The 19,480-nt window shown below is 37.6% G+C and overlaps 1 protein-coding gene across 2 annotated transcripts in view; it reads right to left on the reverse strand.

Annotated features, from left to right (window-relative positions):
• The window catches only part of LOC148855075 (ubiquitin carboxyl-terminal hydrolase 2-like), a 28,007-nt gene extending 9,818 nt beyond the window's left edge, over window positions 1-18,189 (reverse strand). Inside the window, exons 1-3 of one of the 2 annotated variants that reach the window (XM_088940820.1) lie at window positions 18,014-18,189; window positions 15,070-15,119; window positions 5,162-5,208 (exon numbers count right to left, since the gene is read on the reverse strand). In XM_088940820.1, coding sequence (XP_088796946.1) covers window positions 5,162-5,208; window positions 15,070-15,100 — 78 coding nt within the window. In that variant the 5' untranslated portion in view covers window positions 15,101-15,119; window positions 18,014-18,189. Of the gene's footprint in view, window positions 1-5,161; window positions 5,209-15,069; window positions 15,120-17,388; window positions 17,808-18,013 lie in introns of those variants that run through there. The other variant, XM_088940821.1, reaches the window with a different exon arrangement.
• Window positions 18,190-19,480: the final 1,291 nt, after the last annotated feature.

Genomic DNA, 19,480 nt, shown 5'->3' on the forward strand with positions numbered 1-19,480 from the left:
TTGAAGCAGTTAAAATAACAGTGGTGCATTTCTTGAAGAACATGGAGGTTTCTCATGTGTTTCAGCAAATGATTTACTAAGGAACTGGAAGGCAGTAGCAGATTCATCCGTTCATAAGACTCACAAGTCACTATTGGAGCCCATCGGATAGAGGATGGTAGTAGCTTAGGAAATCCAGGACCTTCTGGCATTGGAGGTGTTTAGAGATGAGGAGGGCAAGACCATTGCCCTATATTTTCGGCCGGCTGGGGAAGGAGATCCATTGAGAGCAAAAGTAATGGTTGTAATGGGAGGCATACAAAGAGCAAGAACAATGATCATCAGCAAGCTAAGTGTCAGGGGAGATTCAAAATTGGTGATCATCTGGTTACAGGACGAGGGGATGAAAATGTGGATGTATAATAATGATAGGAAGAAATTGAGGTGGCTAATTAGAGATATGGAAGTAAAGATAGGGTGGGTTAAGTGGAGTGCTAATGCTGTAGCTGATACACTAGCCAAGCAGGGGGTGAAGAGAGGTTCTTGGGGGAGAGATAAGAGGTTTTATCTCTCACGAACTTTAAATTGTATTTGAATCAACTGTACTTACCAGTACTTGCTCCTATTAATAAAACTTTGAAGTTATTGATAAAAAAACAGAGAATTGCCCTATCGTTTTTTCATTTTTACTCTTTTTTTCCCATAATTATTGAAGTTCTCTATATTTTGAACAATAAAAAATGCATAAAAATATGTTTTTTTTGTTGCATTAAATCACTAAATATCGTTGATACTCGAGGCTTATGCCTTTTTATGCCTCACGTTATGCCTCATTCGTTGAGGTTTGTAGCTTAAAAAGTTGTGAGGCTTAAGCCTTGAGGCAACATCTATGCGCCTCACCTCAAGGTGTACGCCTCATGCCTCAAGGCTTAAACCTTTTAAAACAATGAGACAAGGTGACAAGGAATCACCCATAAAGGGAAGAAAAACACCTCAAATGAAACAAGAAAAAAACAGAAAACCAAACACCAAACAAAACAGAAAAACGAAAACTTCCTCAAACACCCTACACCATCACTCCATCCCCTAACCCCCAAGACTAAGGGCCTGTTCATTTCCTCTTAACTCTCATCTCTTAAGAGGAATCTTTTAACTTTAAGAGAAAATTGGTTGTTTGTTTCCTCTTATCTCTTATCTCTTAAAATGCAATCATACAACTTTTTGTTTTCCAATGTTGCCCCCAAAAAGATAAACAAAAACTCTCATATATAGGGTCAAAATGGATATTTGATAATTTTCAGAATCCAGAACAACAATCTCTGCATTCAGAATTCAGAGGAAAGAAAAGTTCACCAATACCAATATACCTCTTAGTCTTAATGTAATTATTGCACTTTCAGATGTCAGACTTCAGAGCAAACGAACAAGCCCTAAATGAAAACTGCACGAGCCATCACTAATCCTCCCCTCAAGCATCTCTTCCCACCCATTGTCAGCTTCATTCCTCATGGTATCAAAGACCAGAGGAAGACTAACTCCGAAAATCTGAGAGGACAGTAGGGCAATGGTGCTGCTGGACTGGGACCTATGCAGTGAAGACACTGGGATGGAGGAATGAGCTGACTCGAAGGAGAAAGAAATACTTACTAGAAGGAAGTGTGGGTGACCAATCTATGCAGTGAAGACACTGGGATGGAGGAATGAGCTGGCTCGAAGGGGAAAGAAATACTTACCAGAAAATAGAAGAAACCACAAATTTGTCACTTTAACAGAGTTCTTTGGCAAGGGAAAGAAACAGATGGTCTGCCTACCAGAAGGCAGAGAAAAACAGGGGTGGATGCAACTAGCCAAGACGTTGGAAGAAATTGTAATGAAAGAAATGAAGCCAGTTATAAATGAACAGACTACTAACCAGGAAGGAACAAAAAAAGTAGAGCCTGAAGAAGGAAGTGTGGGTGACCAAAGGAGTGAAAAAGCCAAACTAAAATAACCAGAAGTTAGTCAACAAGAGGCAGAAGCAATACTCACCACCTCTGAAACTTGCTCGAAACTGGCATGGACAGGAAAAGAACAAACTGGAGCCAGAGGAAAGTCGTGAAGGAAAAAATGATGGTAAAAGACTGGAAGGAGATTCTAGAGGCGATAATGGAGAAGATCCAACTAAAAGGAAAGGTAGAGATTACCCCTTTCAGCGACTGAAAGCAAACCTAGATGTGGGAGAAACAAAGGCCGGCTGGGTCACAATTGAAAATTGGTCACTGGCATGTAACAAGCTGATTATCCAGAAACTACCCTGGTTATTAAGCTTTTTGGTCTGCCTTTCAACCTCCGGCAGGACTGCCTCTTTCACCGAATAGCAGTTATCAGTGGAGGAATCTTGGAAGCTTACTGCTTGCAAGATCTTCGTGTGGCTAAGATTAAGGTGGAAGGAGTGAAGCCTGAAAAATACCCCGTGCAATAGAATTTTTGCCGATGACTGTTGGAGGTTGGTTTAGCTAGCATTGGAGAATGGAGATAGAGGCAAAGCTCTGAAGTCTTGTGTTGAAGGTAGAAGGTGAAGCTGACGTGGATGAGTGGGTGCCACGTGGACGAAGCTCGGTGGACTGCCGCAAAGGCTAAATGGAGCATACAAGACCGGAAACTGAAAACTCTCAAGAAAATGCCAGAATGGGTTTTTTCCTCAAAAGGATCATTTTTCATTTTTTTCAAAAATAAACAAACGGCCCAAAAATTATCCTTTGCTGAGGTGGTGAAATCTAACCGCTCCGCGGATAAGTTTCAATTCAGCAGTGGTGTGGTAGTAACCCACTTTGGTTTGGGTCATGAGCAGTCTACCCCATGGTTGAACCGAGACCTTTTATTTTGACTGGATCACGTGACCCTTTAAAAAATCAGGTGCAGGGGCCCAACCAGTCGATTGGGGACGAATCTCAAGGTCTATCATCGTCCCAATCGAACCAGCCCTCTAGCTTTCAACAACCTGCAGCAGATCCTGCATACAGGGGTGTTTCCAGTCCAACTCCTAAGGCAGCATTCAATAAAAGAGACTCAGAAAACCCTTTGTCTTGGAAGTTTTGCGGTGTTTCCCATCCAACTACAAACCTGCATTACAACAGAGAAGAACACAAGGATTTAGAAGATGAAACTGATTAGGAGGACCTCAGAGATATTGAAGAGGAGGAAGTCAATCAACCCTCAAGTATTTTAAACCTTAATTCAACAAAGGGTTGCAAAATGGCAAATTTCGAGTGTTTTGGAACCAAACTCTTATTTGAAGAGAACTCTGGTACTAAAGTTCTAGAACTGAAGGAAGTGGGGGTGGAAAATTCTATTGCAGACTTTAGGGGATCTACAGAAGAGCCTGAGAAAGAAATGGTTGACGGAACATCTCAAGCACAACCGCAGAATCTCAGTAGTGGGGTTTTGGGTTTTCAAGATGAGCCAAACACAGTTTCACCTGAGGAACAGATCGCTCCAGCTGTCCCCCCCCCCCCCCCACACACACACACACTCTGTGCCCTCTGTTCCTGTTGTAACCGCTTCTCTCTGTACTAACTCCTCTTCTTTTGTCTTGGCAGATCCAGTCTTGGAAGCTACGCTTGATATGGACAATGATCTGGGTGCATCTGAGGGAAGGGGAGGATCAAGGGATGCTGACTTTGAGGAGAAGGAAATAATGGACCTAATCCTAGGGAACTTAACTGCACTAGTAGAATTGGAAGAGATGTCTGAGAAGAAAGGGGAGGGGCAGAACACTACTAGAGACCCAGTAGAGTTTGGAGAAAAAAATGCTGTGAGCTCTGTAGAAGAAGGTAAAACCAATGACTCACCAAGCAAGGTGGGGCAGGGACCAGAGGAAGTGGGGAAAGAGCTTGCCAAAATGAAAGTCTATCAAAAAAAAGCATTTTGAGTCAATAGCAATGAAGATTATTTGTTGGAATGGCTTGGGGAGTGCAAAAAAGAGAAGGATTATCAGGAATCAGGAATGACTCAAGAAAAGAGAAACCAGATATAGTAATGCTACAAAAAATAAAGCTCGCAGAGTTGAATAGAAGATGGATAAAAGTATTTGGAGCAGTAGAGGGTTGAATTAGTCATTCGCCCCTTCTTGGGGTGCCTCAGGTGGTATTCTTACGATTTGGAGAAATAAGGAAGTGGTGCCTGGAAGAAGTGACTGGGAATATTTTAGTGTCAATAAAAGCCAAAAAAAAAAAAAAATGGAAGAGTGAGTTTTAACAAATGTGTATGGCCCCAACTCATACAGAGAAAGGGACCATCTCTGGGAAGAGTTAGCTGCAATCAGGGGTCTATGGGAGGGGCCCTGGCATTTGGGCAGTGATTTCAATGCCATAAGGTTTATCAATGAAACAAATAACCCAAGCCAGGCCATAACCATGAGTATGAGAAAAATTAACTCTTTGATGGAAACCTTAGAACTAAAAGAACCCCTTATTGCAAACTTCCTACTGGACCTACACTGGTGACTCGTCCAACTTTTAGGAAACTCTTATCTGTTCAAAATTGGATAGGTTCATGTTCTCCATTGATTGGACAGAAATGTGGGAAAAACTAACCTTGAGAGCCCTCCCTAGGGTAACCTCTGACCATTGCCCTCTATGCCTAGACCGGACCTTTCACCTTGGGGGCCCTACACCTTTCAGATTTGAAAACATGTGGCGGGAAGTTCCAAAGTTTACTAAAAAAAATAATGGAATGGTGGATGGAAGATGGGATTAATGTAGATAACAAAGGGATAAGATTCTCAAAAAAAAAAAAAAAAATGAAGAGGCTAAAAGGAAGAATAAAGGATTGGAATAAGGATGAATTTGGGAAAATTGAAGAAATAAAAGAGAGGATTGTTAGGAGGATTGAGGAGTTAGACCACAAGGAGGCCCAAAGAGAATGTGGTGTGGAGGACAGGTTAGAAGGAAGGAACCTAGAACAGGAATTAGAGGATTTATTAACTAAGATATCAATTTACAATAGATGGTTCAGCATTCCCCATATTACATGTGCATAATAAAGAAAAACCATTTTCAGTGTAATTTGTAAATTGACTGGTATGTGTTTGTGGTAAGAAATAAAGAAAAAAGACATCATTAAAATGCATTGTGAAGATTGCACCATATTATATAAGTCTATGGAACCTATGATAATTATATGAAGCCTCAAGATAGATCACCTGCACGCCTTTTACTTGCATTTGCTGTATAAGTTCAGTAAACACACCTGGAACTCAAAACAGAAGAATCTGGAATAAGAAATATAATAATTTGATGCAAAGAAAGAGAAGTGAAAAGAAACACAGGCATACATCTCTCTAGATCATGGTTAAAAAACTCAAATTTAACTTGGTAAAGTCATGGATTTGAGTCATATTTTAGGCATATCATGGTCATTCAGTCTTCTCAGCTAAGCTTAAAAATTGTGAAGACTAAACCCTGAGTCAACAAAAGTTTTCATTTAACTTGTTAAATCCATGAGTTGGCAAAAACAGGCTCGAGTTGGGGGAAGGATAAATTTGGTGGTTGGGTATTTCCTAAATTCCAGCTGCAATTCTGCAGTCTTAGTTGGATGAGAACAGAAGTTGACTACTGCAACTTGTCAAATTCCCAACAGGGCAACACCCACCAGAAACTTCAACAATTTACACCTAATTCATGGAGCAGAGTTAAATAACCAATAACAATGAAATGCCACCAAAAACAATATATTACGTGCACAAAAAGAAAAACTAGGTAATGTTACACATTGAGTGATTATCAAGGATTGTAATGGTTTTATTTTGGCATCTTCTCAGGACCAATTGGGCAAGGAAACTCCATAAATTAAAGGTAGACATGCTAGCCACTTTGCAAGGGCTAAGATTAGCCAAAAGGTTTTAACTATAGCAACATAGAGTTAGAATTTAGAAGGGGATTCTGCATGGTGATTGAGTGGCTGGAAAATGAGAAGGCTCCATGGCAATGCAAAAACATTATGAAGGAGATAAAAAATTCAAAATGCTGAAAAGGGATAGGCTTGTAAATGTAGTATGGATGCAAAGATCAGCAAAAGGGTTGGTAGATATTTTGGCAAAACAAGGAGGAACTGGGGGCAACTTCTTTGGGGAATGGTGGGCTAATGTTGTAAAATTGGATTTGTAATATAATTCTTGGTTATGGTGGCTTCCACAGCTGCCAAATGTAAGAAAAATGGCATGGGTTTATTTTTAAGTATGAAAGGCAGTAAAGTCTAGGGAGCATGGAAAGAAAAGGTATTTCTCCCAACCAAATGTAAGTAAAGTGGTATTACTTATTGGTTAATAGTTACCAATTTATTTTCCATGTTTTATCTAAATTGCAAACACAATAGGTGTGGTACATGAACCCCAGACCCAGATACAAGTTAATCTTCCATATTTCAAGATCAGAAAAGCTTTTCGAGTTAAGTATTTAAAACACAATGTGCAAGTATGGAAGTTGAAATGAACAGATCCAAATATGTGGCACTCTAAAATGATGTCTCAATAACCTCAGAAAGTTGTAAAAAGGAAATATAATGTTATTTATGTATGAAGGAAAGTTTGGTATGATTTTCATGTTTATCTTTAAATGAAAAAAAAAAAAGGAAATCTTTACAACCTATAACATTTCAGGAAAGATATTAACAATAAATTACCATAATGTTCTTAAGGTCATCCATTTTAATATACTAGTAATTAAGCACATGCGTTGCACATGAGAAATTTTTCTTCATATTAATTACTTGAATTTTAGATATATCATAGTTAAGATAGAAATTGAAAATTAAAAAAATAACAATATGATTGAAAATAAACTTAAATATTTATTATTCAATTATGACATCATGCATTTTTTTGAAAAGTTGGATCATTGACCCACCATCTAGATAAGAAATAGCATTGCTTTTGGATTAGTTTTAAATTAGGGAAAATTATAGTCGGAGCCGGCTGTATATTTAAAATTTGGTTACAAGTTGGTCCAAAAACCAACAAAACTCTAACAAATGGCTCTATATTTCAAGTTATAAAATCCCTCGCCATGTCATCAGAGGATTATGTGGCTATTGCCAACATGGGACTTTTAATCCATATTGGACACAATAAAAAGCTTATACTGAAATTGCCCTTTAATGTTGGGTGATTGGAAAATAAAAAAAGGGTTTTTAGTTTTTCTCTCATTCTCTCTCTGCCTATCATTCTTCCTCAATATCTCTCATTCTCTTTCTCTGTCGATCTTCCTTCTCCCTTATTTTCGATCGTTCTCCCTCAGTTTCTCTCCCTCTCCCTCTCTCATTTTTTTATTTTCTTATTTTCTTACGCACTTATTTGGTATTAATCAAATCGTATAAAAGAACACGAGACCAACTTGGTATGGTTCAAAAATTATTACACCAATTTGATAAAATTCACAAGAAACTCTTGGCTATGAAATTTACACCAATTGGAGAACGCTAGAGATTGAGGAAGAAGGAGATTTTGACAGAGAGGGCGAGCGAGGGTGAGAAAGATTGAGGGTGAATAATAGAGAGGTAGAGAGAGATTTTGATTTGGCTACAGATCGAAGCAAAGAGAGTGGGAAAGACAGAGGGAGCGGGAGATCGAGAGATGACTGTGAGAGTGAGAGAGAAGGGAAAGAGATCGAGAGACAGAGGGAGTGGAAGAGAAACTAAAAACCTATTTTCGATATAGGTTGTCTGTTGTGTCCAACATGGAATAAGAGTCCAATGTTGGCAACAGCCACATAAGCCTCCGATGACATAGTGGGGGCTTTTATAATTTGAAATGTAGAGCCGGTTTTCAGAATTTGGTTGGTTTCTGGACCAACCTGCAACCTAACTTTAAATGTATAGCCGACTTTGACTATAATTTTCCCTTTAAATTATATATTTCATTTACATTATATAAAATATTTTTTACTTATCACACTTAATTTTTGTTTGTCTATGGTATCATTTTACTTAAACCACTAACCTACCATCTAAAAATAAAAATTGTTTGATTTCTAGGTTGACATTAAATTTTGTATTACATTTCCATCATTGATAAAATTATTTCTTATGTATAAAACTTATTTTTGTTCAATATAATGAATATACAATATTAGAGATGACCCCGATATTTTATTTTTTATAAATATATAACATTAGATATCTACCCAAAATTTTCTCTTATCTTTTTTTTTTTTATTTTTGTGATTCCTTGTATTTTCTATTACTAAAAATTTTATTATTTGGCCATGACATCATTTAATTTCTAGGTAGATTTTGAAATTGGCTTTCCATTTTCATCATTAATAAAAATACTTCTTACATTTCATAGTTATTTATTTTAATTTTTATTATTTAATTATGGCATTATTTATTAATCCATTTGACCCCAAATGGTCAAATTGCTTGCCCACCACCGGTAGGGAAGAAAATGGTTTTGTTTTCAAATTACTTTTCAAATATTTATTTTTATACTATTAAAATTAATAGTGGATTTAATTACAAGAATTTTAAAGAGTAGAGAACAATTAGATTTTAGGTGCGTGAACAACCCTAGTTCAAGGTATCAAAACCCTAGATATGCAAATTTTGTGTATTGAGAGTTTCAGCTCAACAAAACATTTTTTTTTTTAATATTTTGGTCTAACAATTTGACAAGAGATCTTGAAGATCCTTGAAGGGAATGGAGTTCGTGCAGGCAGGTCAGTGGAGGAGATCCTTGAAGACAGAAGCAAAAAATTTCCTGTTCGAAGAGATGAGAATCAAGGGGAAGGTAAGCCTGAAGGTAAGAGAAGCGAAAAAGGGTACAATATTGCTGGAAGTATTAGAAGTGATCGAGTGGCTAAGAGATTTCAAGCTGGAGCCTGTTCAAAAGGTAAGCAGATAAACTGGCAGTATTTTAGTACATTAGAAGGGAGAAGATATGTTGTTGAATGTAAGAGGAATAGAAAATGCTTCTTCATAGCTTTGGCTGAATTTTTTGGTAAGGGACGAAGGCAACTGGTGTGTCTACCAGCAGGAAAACAAAGCCAAGGATGGGGGGAAGTTGACTGGTTGCTCAAAGAGTAGCAAATGATAAAAAAGCCTCCATAAGGGAGGAGAAGGCATATCTCAGCAACAGCATGGTAGAACAAGGGTCAGTGGTCATGGCAAAAACAAAAGGCCAATGCAGAATGGTGGGAGGTCTAGAGAGAGAAGAGTGGGAATGGTAAGTTTGTGATGCAAGCCAAGGAAAAGGTTAATGATTGGAGGAGGGTAGCTGACTTACTGGCAACCAGGTTGAAGCTGAAGATTGTCTTCATAGTAACCCCCTTCGATAATTGTAAAGCCCTCCTAGATCTAGTAGAGAATGAATTGGAAATATCAGCTACCAATATTCAGGCTTATTTCGGATCATTCAGTCTTTAAATGGAATCCAACATCCAACTCCAAGGATTTATTTGTCAAAGATGATGTGGTGGTGCGTGTAATAGGCTTGCCATTTCATCTGTGGAAACAAGAAGTAGCAGAGTCTATAGCAGTATTGTGTGAAGGAATCTTGAAAGGAGCTTTCTGGGGTGATCTTTATTCAGTAGCAATCCTGCTAAGTGGTGTGAAGCCAGAAGACATTCCACGAAAGGTAGAGTTACGAACAGAGGGGAGTTTTGTCTCTGTGTGGCTAGAATCCTCCATTGAAGCAGGGCTGTGGAAGGAGGCTCGTATGGTAGGAGGGGAGGAAGAGGAAGAAGAAGCATTATGTGGACTTGTGAGATTGGTTAATTCGAATGGGAAGGAATGTTTCACTAAAAAGGGCCAAGAAATTCTGGGAAGCCAAAAAGCTTTGGGGCAGATGGAAGGTCAAACCTGTAGAAAGCAAGAAAAGGCTATGACAAGTGGCAGATCTTTTGCGCAGGTGGTGTCAGGGGAAATAGAAAAAAATATACCAGTGTCTAAAGGGAGAGGGCTGAACCAGCAACCTCAGACAGGGAGGGTTGCTGGTTCGACCATTAAAACAGGGGGCATGACTTGTTAAGAGGTCACATGGGAGGAAAAGACTTAGAAAATGGGCTCAGTCGAGTGGATCCCTTTTCTGGTGGGCCGGAGAAGGCAACTCAAGTAAAGGTTTTAAAGCCGGGTTCTTATATTACAAGTTTTGAGCCCAAGGCCCATTACAAGACAGATGGGCCAAGGGACCCTTTAAGTAAGTACATGACTGGGAGGAGGGATGAGCTGATAGACGAGATTAAGTGTCTATCTTCTTCTACCCTGAATCCCTCCTTTCGGCCGAACAGTTCAGGCGTAAAATCTCAAGACTCTCGGTCTCAAGGCTCTCTACAATGGGTCTCATCCAACCTGGCGAACCGTCTCTCACCAGATAGGCGCAACCCAAGATACTTGAAGCCTAGTGATTTGAACAGAACAGAGTTTGAAGATTGGTTGAGTGAACAAAATAGCAGTGACGATTCTGATATAGATGAAACTATAAGTTTGGGAAGTCTGTCTCCAAAAAGCAACAATGATTTACTTGAAATAGAAAGTTTGCATACAGAGTTGTTATTTTTAGAGGAAGAGATTGAAGAGGTAGGTGGCGGGAAGACTAGAAATGGCAAAGAAAATGGTCCTAAAGCTGTGAAAACTCATCTTCCCTTCGTCGAGGGAGCTGACCCTGAGTCTAATGAATTACAGGATGTTGGTGGAGAGGGACAAGAATCGGCCGTGAGGATGGATGTGGGTATTCCAGTGTCGAAAACACAGAGAAAGGATTTCCAAGTGGGTAGGTCATCAGGAAGTGATTCTTTCACTATGTCTACTTCACAACTTTGTCCAAAAAGGGGAAAGGCCTTAAAACCATTTGTCGCCTGTCAGCAACTAAATTTCAGTGATTCTAGTCCTACCCCCGTCCTACCAGGTATGGGTGTCAATTCTTTTTTAGGTACTGACTTGTGTGCTATGCCTGTAACAAATATGCCAGCTTCCCATCCAGAAGGTTCTGATACAAGAGAGAGGGTGATAGTGGAAGGAGGAGAGAGGGTGATGGAAGGAAGTAGTAAGGGGGAGGCGGACAGAATTTGGGAGTTGATCTATACAATGATGGAGGAACTAAAAAAAAGGAAGGATTCTTAGAGAGATGTTGTAGCCAAAATAAGTGTGAGCAGGGTAAAATTCTTCATCAAACATTGGCTAGAAAGGGTGGAAAAAAGAAAGAGGATGATTGTTGTATTAGGAAGGGTGGAAAAGGAACAAAGAAGAAAAAAGATCTGAAGTGGAAAGGCTAATCTCAAACATTGAGGGAGATTTAGAATTTAGTGGTAGAGGGGATAGGAGGAAGGGCCTAAAATGAGGAGATTATGGCCATGGGTGTTTTTGCTATTTTGTCTCGATGAAAATTATTAGTTGGAATGTAAGAGGGTTAGGGAGTGCAAGAAAGAGAAGGGTGATCAAAGACCTACTCCGAAGGGAAAAACCCGATATTGTGCTATTACAAGAATCCAAAATGATGGAATTAGACGGGAGATGGGTGAGGAGTTTTTGGAGGTCTAGAGGTTTAGGTTGGAGCTCATCTCCTTCTTGGGGAGCCTCGGGGGGGATCGTAACACTGTGGAGGGAGGATGTGGTGGAAGTAGTGGAAGAATTGATAAGCAGATTCTCAATTTCCATCAAGTGTAAGAATGTAGAGGATGGGTGTGTATAGGTCTTAACCAATGTTTATGGCCCTAATTCCTATAGAGAGAGGAATGAGATGTGGGAGGAACTATATGCAATCAAGGGGCTATGGTATGGCCCTTGGTGCCTGGGCGAGGATTTTAATGTCATTAGATTCTCTAATGAAACTAGTAATCCCCAACAGGTAATTACAACAAGCATGCGGAAATTTAATGGTTTTATTGAAGATTGTGAATTGAAGGAAATACATCTGCTACAAGTCGGTTACACTTGGTCCAACCTTCAAGAAACCCCTTTGGGTTCGAAGTTGGACAGGTTCTTATTAAACCTTGTCTGGGAGAATAGTTTGGAAAACTTGGTTGCTAGAGCGTTACCCAGGGTCACCTCCAATCATTGTCCTATCCAGATAGGTTCTGAGTTTTTTCCTACAGGACCCAAACCTTTTAGATTCAAAAATATGTGGGTTACCCATCCAGATTTTGTGAAAAAAGTGAAAGAATGGTGAGGTGAGGAGGAGAGGGGGGGTAAGATGGAAGGGGATCAAGTTTCATAAGAAATTAAAAAGGTTGAGAGCCAAAATAAAAGAGTGGAATAGAGATCATTTTGGTAGAATTGAGGAGCAAAAATTGTGCCTAATCTCTCGAATAGAAAAATTTGGAAAAGAGTTGCATAGCGGGTATAAATTTGGAGGTAAGGGAGGTCGAGGCTATTGCAGAGTGTCTTGAGTGATCCACCTCTGCTTGGCCTATGTCATACTTTGGGGCTTCCTTTAGGGGCAAATCCTAGGGAGAGTAGATTTTGGACCCCAGTAATAGAAAAGTTTGAGAAGAGATTAGCCTCATGGAAGAGGAATTATGTCTCATTAGGAGGGAGAATTACCTTAATAAGAGCTACCTTGGCTAACTTACTTACCTATTTTTTGTCTGTTTTTAGGATACCAGTTAGGGAAGCTAGGAAACTGGAGAAATTGATGAGAGATTTCTTATGGTAGCCAGGATAAGAAAAAAACGATCACTTGGTTAATTGGGAAATTATGTGCAGAAATAAAGAAGATGGGGGTTTGGGACTTGGGAGGGTAACTAGAAAAAATCAAGCTCTGTTAGGGAAATGGTTGTGGCGATGGCCATTGGAAAGAGAGAGGTTGTGGCATGAGGTGGTGGGAAGCATTCATGGGAGGTCAAAGAATGGATGGGATGCTAGTGTATCAAGGCAAGCTAACCTAGCAGCACCTTGGAAGGCCATTCACAACACCCTTCCTCAATTCCTCAATTTTATCAGGTATGAAGTTTGTTCTGGCAACACTGCTCATTTTTTGGAGGATATTTGGGTAGGAGACACACCTTTAAAGGATCTGTCCCCTTCGCTATTTTCTGTTTCTTTGTACAAAAAAGAGGTGGTCTCAAAATTTCTCACCTTTGGGAACACCCTTAGATCCTACTTGGGATTTTGGGTTTCGTAGAGGACTTAGGGATGACGAAATTGAATCTCTTTCTGTCTTGCTTGGTTGTCTTAATCAGGTTCGTTTGGATCCCTCCAAGCTAGATAAGAGGGTATGGACTCCTAGACCCAATGGAACCTTCACTTGTGCTTCTTTCTTCAAGTCCATCTCTCAACTTTCTACTCACCAACCCTTTCCGTCAAAAGAAATTTGGTGCAGGCCAGTTCCCCAAAAAATTATGGCGTTTTGTTGGGAAATATTCCATGGGAAAGTAAACACTCTAGATAACCTACAAAAGAAAAGACCTTTCCTCTGTATTTCTCCTAATTGGTGTATCCTCTATAGAGATCATGGTGAGGATTGTTACCACCTATTAATATCTTGTCCCTTTTCTGTAGACCTTTGGGCTTGGCTACTTTCATTGTTTGGGAGTAGTTGGAGTCTACCAACAGAAGTTCACATGCTCTTCAACCATTCTACCTTTTATTGGCCTACAAAAATAGGGAGAATTATGTGGAGATGTGCTCGTGTTGCCTTGATTTGGACTTTTGGGAAGAAAGGAATGTTAGAATTTTTCAAGAAAAGGAAAGAGCAGTCAGGAATTGAAAGACTGTATGTTAAATAGGGCAATACCTTGGCTGAAGACCTTGGAAATCTTTCATCAATTCTCCTTTAATGACCTTTGGAGAAATTGGTTAGCAGTAGCGAGGTGTTCATCCCTAAAGGACAAATCAATTACAAGCTGGTCTCCTCCATCCGAAGGCTCACTGAAGTTGAATTTTGATGGAAGTAGCATGGGTAATCCAGGATTATCCAGAATGGAGGTGCTTTGAGAAATGAGAAGGAAGAGATTTTGTTGCTCTACTCAGGTCCCTTGGGAATTGGGGACTCCAACAGGGCAGAGCTTTTAGCTGCTGTACAAGGGGTGCAATTTGCAAACCAACTGGGGATACAACACCTAACAATCAAGGGAGATTCCAAAGTGGTCGTGGGTTGGTTGAAAAATCCTGAAGAGGCTATGCGGTGTTACAAGAATGAAATGAAGAAATTTAGTTGGTTGACAAGGAATATGTTGGTCACTGTACAGTGGGTGGGGAAATCAGCAACTACTTTGTCAAATGTGTTAGCTAAGCAAGGGGTAAATAGGGAAGAATTGTTTTGGGCTCAGTTGTGATTCTTGCTTTTCTTTCCTAGTTTACTTGTAAGATTCAAGGAGGAGCTGCAGCTCGCGCCTCTCCTTGGGATGTTGTATGAAATCACTCTAAATCTGCTTCTAAATTAATAAATTTATTATCATTCATCAAAAAAAATTACAAGATTTAATGATGAGAAAAATATATTTCAAATATAGGATTTAATGAGAGAGAATAAGAAAACATTTTTATTTCCAATTGGTTTTAAATTTTACATTCCATTTTAAAAACATATCTTTTTTTTTTATAAATAAAACATTTCTTATTTAACATACTTATTGTTTAATATGTATGTTAAAAATGTTCCCAATTTTTTTAATTTCTATTTTTTCATTTTATCTATTTTTTTTATTTTATTATTTAATCGTGGCAGCATGGATTAACCCAATTGACCCAAAATGGTTTAATTTCTTACCACCACTTAGATGAAAACACTATTTTTGTTAGGTAGATTTTAAAGGTATAAGCTTTTATGTTATTGGAATTATTAATTTATTAAGTATGAATTTAATCAATGAGAAGAAATAAAAATGACTTAAATATATGATTCAATGAACATGAATGCAAGTTAATAACCTAAATGTTAGATTTAATGAGAGAGAATTGAATGCATTGAATATCTTTAAATTACCTCTTTTCAACTCATTTAATATCAAGAACCAATTACCCTATTTACCCTTATCTTTTATCATTAAATTAAAATATAGAGGGGTAAATATTGCCCTTAAAAAATTCCAGAAATATTTTTGAGCCCATTCATACTTTTTAAAGTAGTATATTTCATGGACTAACAAAAAACATAATAGAAAGTCTAATGAGCCTTACCAGGATCAGATTCAATAGTACACCATGACATGATGGGAAATTTTTATAAGCTGCATGGACATAAAAGGGGTAACTTAGAAAATATATAAAAGCAATTGACTAAGCATACAATGATTTAAAAATACAGAGAATTTTCCATCTAAAACATGAACCACATCAAGCGCAGTTTGTTCAGCAACAAACTCATCTTATTGTTATAGAAGAGTTATGCCTGCCTGATTATAGTGTTCTCCTTAAAAATAAAGGCAAAGTATTTTTTTAAGAAACCAGTTAATACACAACTATGGGTTTGTGAATAACAACTTATGACTCTCTCTCCTCTTCTTTCTGCATCTTCTACTCTTTGCTTCTTCTCAATTGAACCCTAGTGTTTGTGACAAGTCATTAGAACAGATCTAATTCTACACGGTTCTTATAGTTCAGCAGACATACACTAGAACTTCAGAATTATTCTTTCTCTAGTCTCTATCACCAGCAATTTCAGAACTCCAGTCATATCAAGTATCAGAGTCCAAAAGATCTTATGTTCATATTTTTATTGTAGTAGCCATCCTAGTTATGCATTTCAAATGCAGCACTGAAGTAACTAAGGAGATTCTTCCCTCCAATTATACTCAGTATGATAGCGTGAAGTATTGTATATTGTAATTTAGGTGATCAGAAATCATGATCATTTATAAATGGTTCGAATGGCATCTTCAAATGGTCCTAGATGCAGAGTCATCACTGATATGATATTAGATGTTAGTCATCTCATTCAATTTCTTCAATCATCTGCATTTGCATGTAAGTTTAATCTACAGAACAACTGAAAGAATGCATAACAGGCAATAAGAAAGGAAAACATGATTAGTTTCTTTTTAGTTGGTAGACTATGAGACAGTGATAACCACGTCAGATAAGATATGTAACCTATATGACACTGGATACAGGTATACAGCATGTACATTCCCTCCATTTCCCATATCTGTGTCTTTGTCCTTATCTTTATATGGACTTTTTCCTAGGTAGAATGGAGAATATGACTGAAGGGTAGTTTTATATACTGAGTACCAGAAGACCTAAATTGTGCAAGGTAAATCTAGACAAACACCATATATTCCCCCTTATAAATTAAAAACATCCGAATCTCAAAAGCAGCATTAGAGGATGTTCAAAACAGTGTTGTAAGATTTGCTGAATCCCCAAGATACCTAGTGACCTACAAATTGGTTTCTTCCTAACTTGTAGGAAATAATTCAGTAATATGTAGGTAAAACAGAAAACCCTTATATAGTTGTGACTCTACAGTTGTATACGTACTTTTTCAAAGAAAATAGCATGCTAGATTCCACTTTTAGTAAAAATAGTAAAAACACTCCAGCTCTCAGGTTTTAGAAATGATATGTAGCTTCCAAAGAATTGGACATGGCCATATAGACCTTAGGGAAGTGACAACCTTCCTTCCGTTAATCTATAAAAAGTCTAAAACAATTAAATTGATGCATTAAATGAATTGGACATGGTCATATAAACTTCTTTTTTGGGGGGACAAATAACATGGATTCATTCATTCATGAAATATGGGTCATATAGAGAATTTAACCCACAACTTAAATTTATGCAACAAACTGGATTAATTGAATTTAGGAAATCAGATTCAATGGCAAGCCTATAAATCATACTATGAATCTAGCAAAACCAGTTCAGAAGAGCTCTGCAGGACGGGGGCACAATTAAACCAACCATCTCTGTCTTGGAAGAATACTTAACTCAGTTATCTTCTGAGCATGGTTGGGTTTATATGACTCAGAAGTGGGTATTAAAGAAGTCTAACTAAGTCCAAAAAAAAATACAAAAAGCCATGGAAATAGGTGTGAGAAAGTTGGTTGTTGAAGGCGACTCCAAAGTGATTATAAGCTGGCCAAAACAGGATGGAAAGACTCCATGGGTATGCATTACATGGGGCTAATAGGGAACACTGTTTCTGGGCTATGTTGTAAGAATGTAAAGCAAATATTGGGTGGAAATGTGGAATGATTTGGATTGGGGTAGCCGAGACCACCCAATCTATGTACTAATTCTCATACCTTTTTATTAATAAAATCATTTTCACTGATAAAAAAAAGTACAATTTTACGGACTGTGAATTAAAGAAAAAAAAAATGAGAACTTTTTCCTTTGAATGAGGCCTTCAATTCGCTCCCTTGATCTGTACACTTTTAACATGCATTTACACTGGCCCTTGGGTTTGCCTTCTTAGATCTAACATACATTTGTATACTAAACTAAAGTTTACTATACACAAAATGACAAAATTTAATCACAGAACCATTGAACCTCTATGTATATAAAAAAGCTCTACGAGCACGGGCATCGATCATTTTGGCACCGCTGAACCAACACCATAAAGTCAACTAAACAAGCTCCAGGAGATTATTTTTCTAGAACATAGGGTAAGAATAATAGCCTGGACATGCAAAACCCCATTAGGTATATACAGGTTTCGATATAGTATGATGGAATGGAGAAGCATCCAAAAGTAATATAAACCCCCTTTAGCAGGCCAAATCCCCCATTGTCGATTCCCATTGACCTTCCCCTAGTTTTGTTGGATGGACCCCTTCAGCAGAAGCCACCAAACATAAATATTCAAACTTTCTAAACCTCCTTCTCTTCCCCATCGAAGATTATTATCAAGGGGGATCAGTCACAATAGCAGCTCAGTAAAAGCAACCAGCCACATGTATAATCAAAGTGAAAAGAAAAAAAAAATATATATATATATATGCACAAGCACGTGAAGAGTGGGAGCAAGAATTCAAACAAGAAGATCAGATTGGTTGCAAAAAAATGCCATAATCGTCCTAAAAAGGAGCAAAATCTGCCCAAAACGATTCATAAATAATTACTGATATTTGGGAAACTAAAACAAAAAATGAAAAGTAAGAAAATAATTCACCACCTTATTGTTTCTTTGGTCAGAACTCGCCAGAGGCTCGTCGCAAATTCGTCCAAACTCGAGTCTTGTCACCTGGTCGAGGTTTCGAGAATAGGCTTGCAGAAGAGTGGAAGACGATATATTTTGGGTAAATTTATTAAACTACCTTTAACGTTTAGCGAATTTACTAAATGTACCTTACTAAAACGGCTGAAATGTCCGTTTTATCCTTTAACTCAAACTTACGATCGAAATTAAATTTACCTTTTTATCCCTGTGCTCCTCTCTACTTTCGGGCGTTTTGTTCAATTGAGTGAAAGGATACGAGTTAAAGGACATGAAACCGGACAGCAGTCTTTCCTCCCCTCGCCAATCGCCATTACTGGTTTCAGTGGTCTCTCTATTTTTTCCCTCACTGATACAATGTTTTGGGGTCTTCCTGAGAAAAAACGAAGCTTTATTTCTTTGAGAACTAGGGGTTTTTGAACTTTTAGAAGCTCTAAACAAGAGAATAACAGAGTTACAATGCTTGAAAGCACTGGATTCTGTCATTTCTTACCTTTCAGTTAGAGAGAAAGGGTCGGAGACGCCAGAGCAATGGTCTATAAACCTTCTCCAGAGAGATTTTCGATTAACAGGAAGAATCATTGGGGTCGGGTTCAGCTCTACCCAAGGTTCAAAGTATCGGAAAGACAATGTTAAGAGATATATCGGGATATATTTTGGATACTCATGGTTATAGACGAAAAATCAAGATATGCATAAATATGTTAGGAAATTCAAATAAATCAAACAAAAATATATATTATTAACAATATTTACAAGTTTTATATAATTGTAAACAAGTCATTTGAATGTAAAAACACGTAATTTAATGTTTATATAAAATGTGACACATCGAGATATAATTAGTAGCCGTTGAAAATGATGGAATAACTGAAATGTGAAAAAAACAAAAAATAAAATAAAATATGAATGTATACACATCAATTTTCAAATAACCAATATAATTATCTTAATATTTATTAGTATATAAATTTTAATAATTAATTTCAGCATTTATTAATAAGCACCACTAAGAAAAGAGAAAATTGACTTAAAACTAAAAATGCATATAACCATGAGTATCCAAATTGGAGTGTTTAGTGGTGAAATTATGACCATTAAAATCTAGTGACTAAGGTTCAAGTCTTATTATTGCTAATATTTTTAGTTTTTACACTAACAAGACAAAATTAATGAGAGAGAATCAATAATTAATAGAATTAATGAGAGAATTGTAATTAGGTGCTAAAATTCAATTTTAAATTTAAATTTGCCTTAAACATAGGAGTAATTAACTAATTATTAAATAAGTTAGGCTTAAATATAGTAGTAATAAACGACATTAATGAGAAAGAGATTCGGTATTAAATATAAATTAATGGAACAAGGGGAACCGAAACGATTTAGTTTTGTATCGACCGATACATATCCGGAACAGCCTGATAC

Source organism: Nelumbo lutea, chromosome 4 (genome assembly GCF_056320005.1).
Source record: "Nelumbo lutea isolate HS-2025 chromosome 4, American lotus-T2T, whole genome shotgun sequence".
Classification (NCBI taxonomy): Eukaryota; Viridiplantae; Streptophyta; class Magnoliopsida; order Proteales; family Nelumbonaceae; genus Nelumbo; species Nelumbo lutea.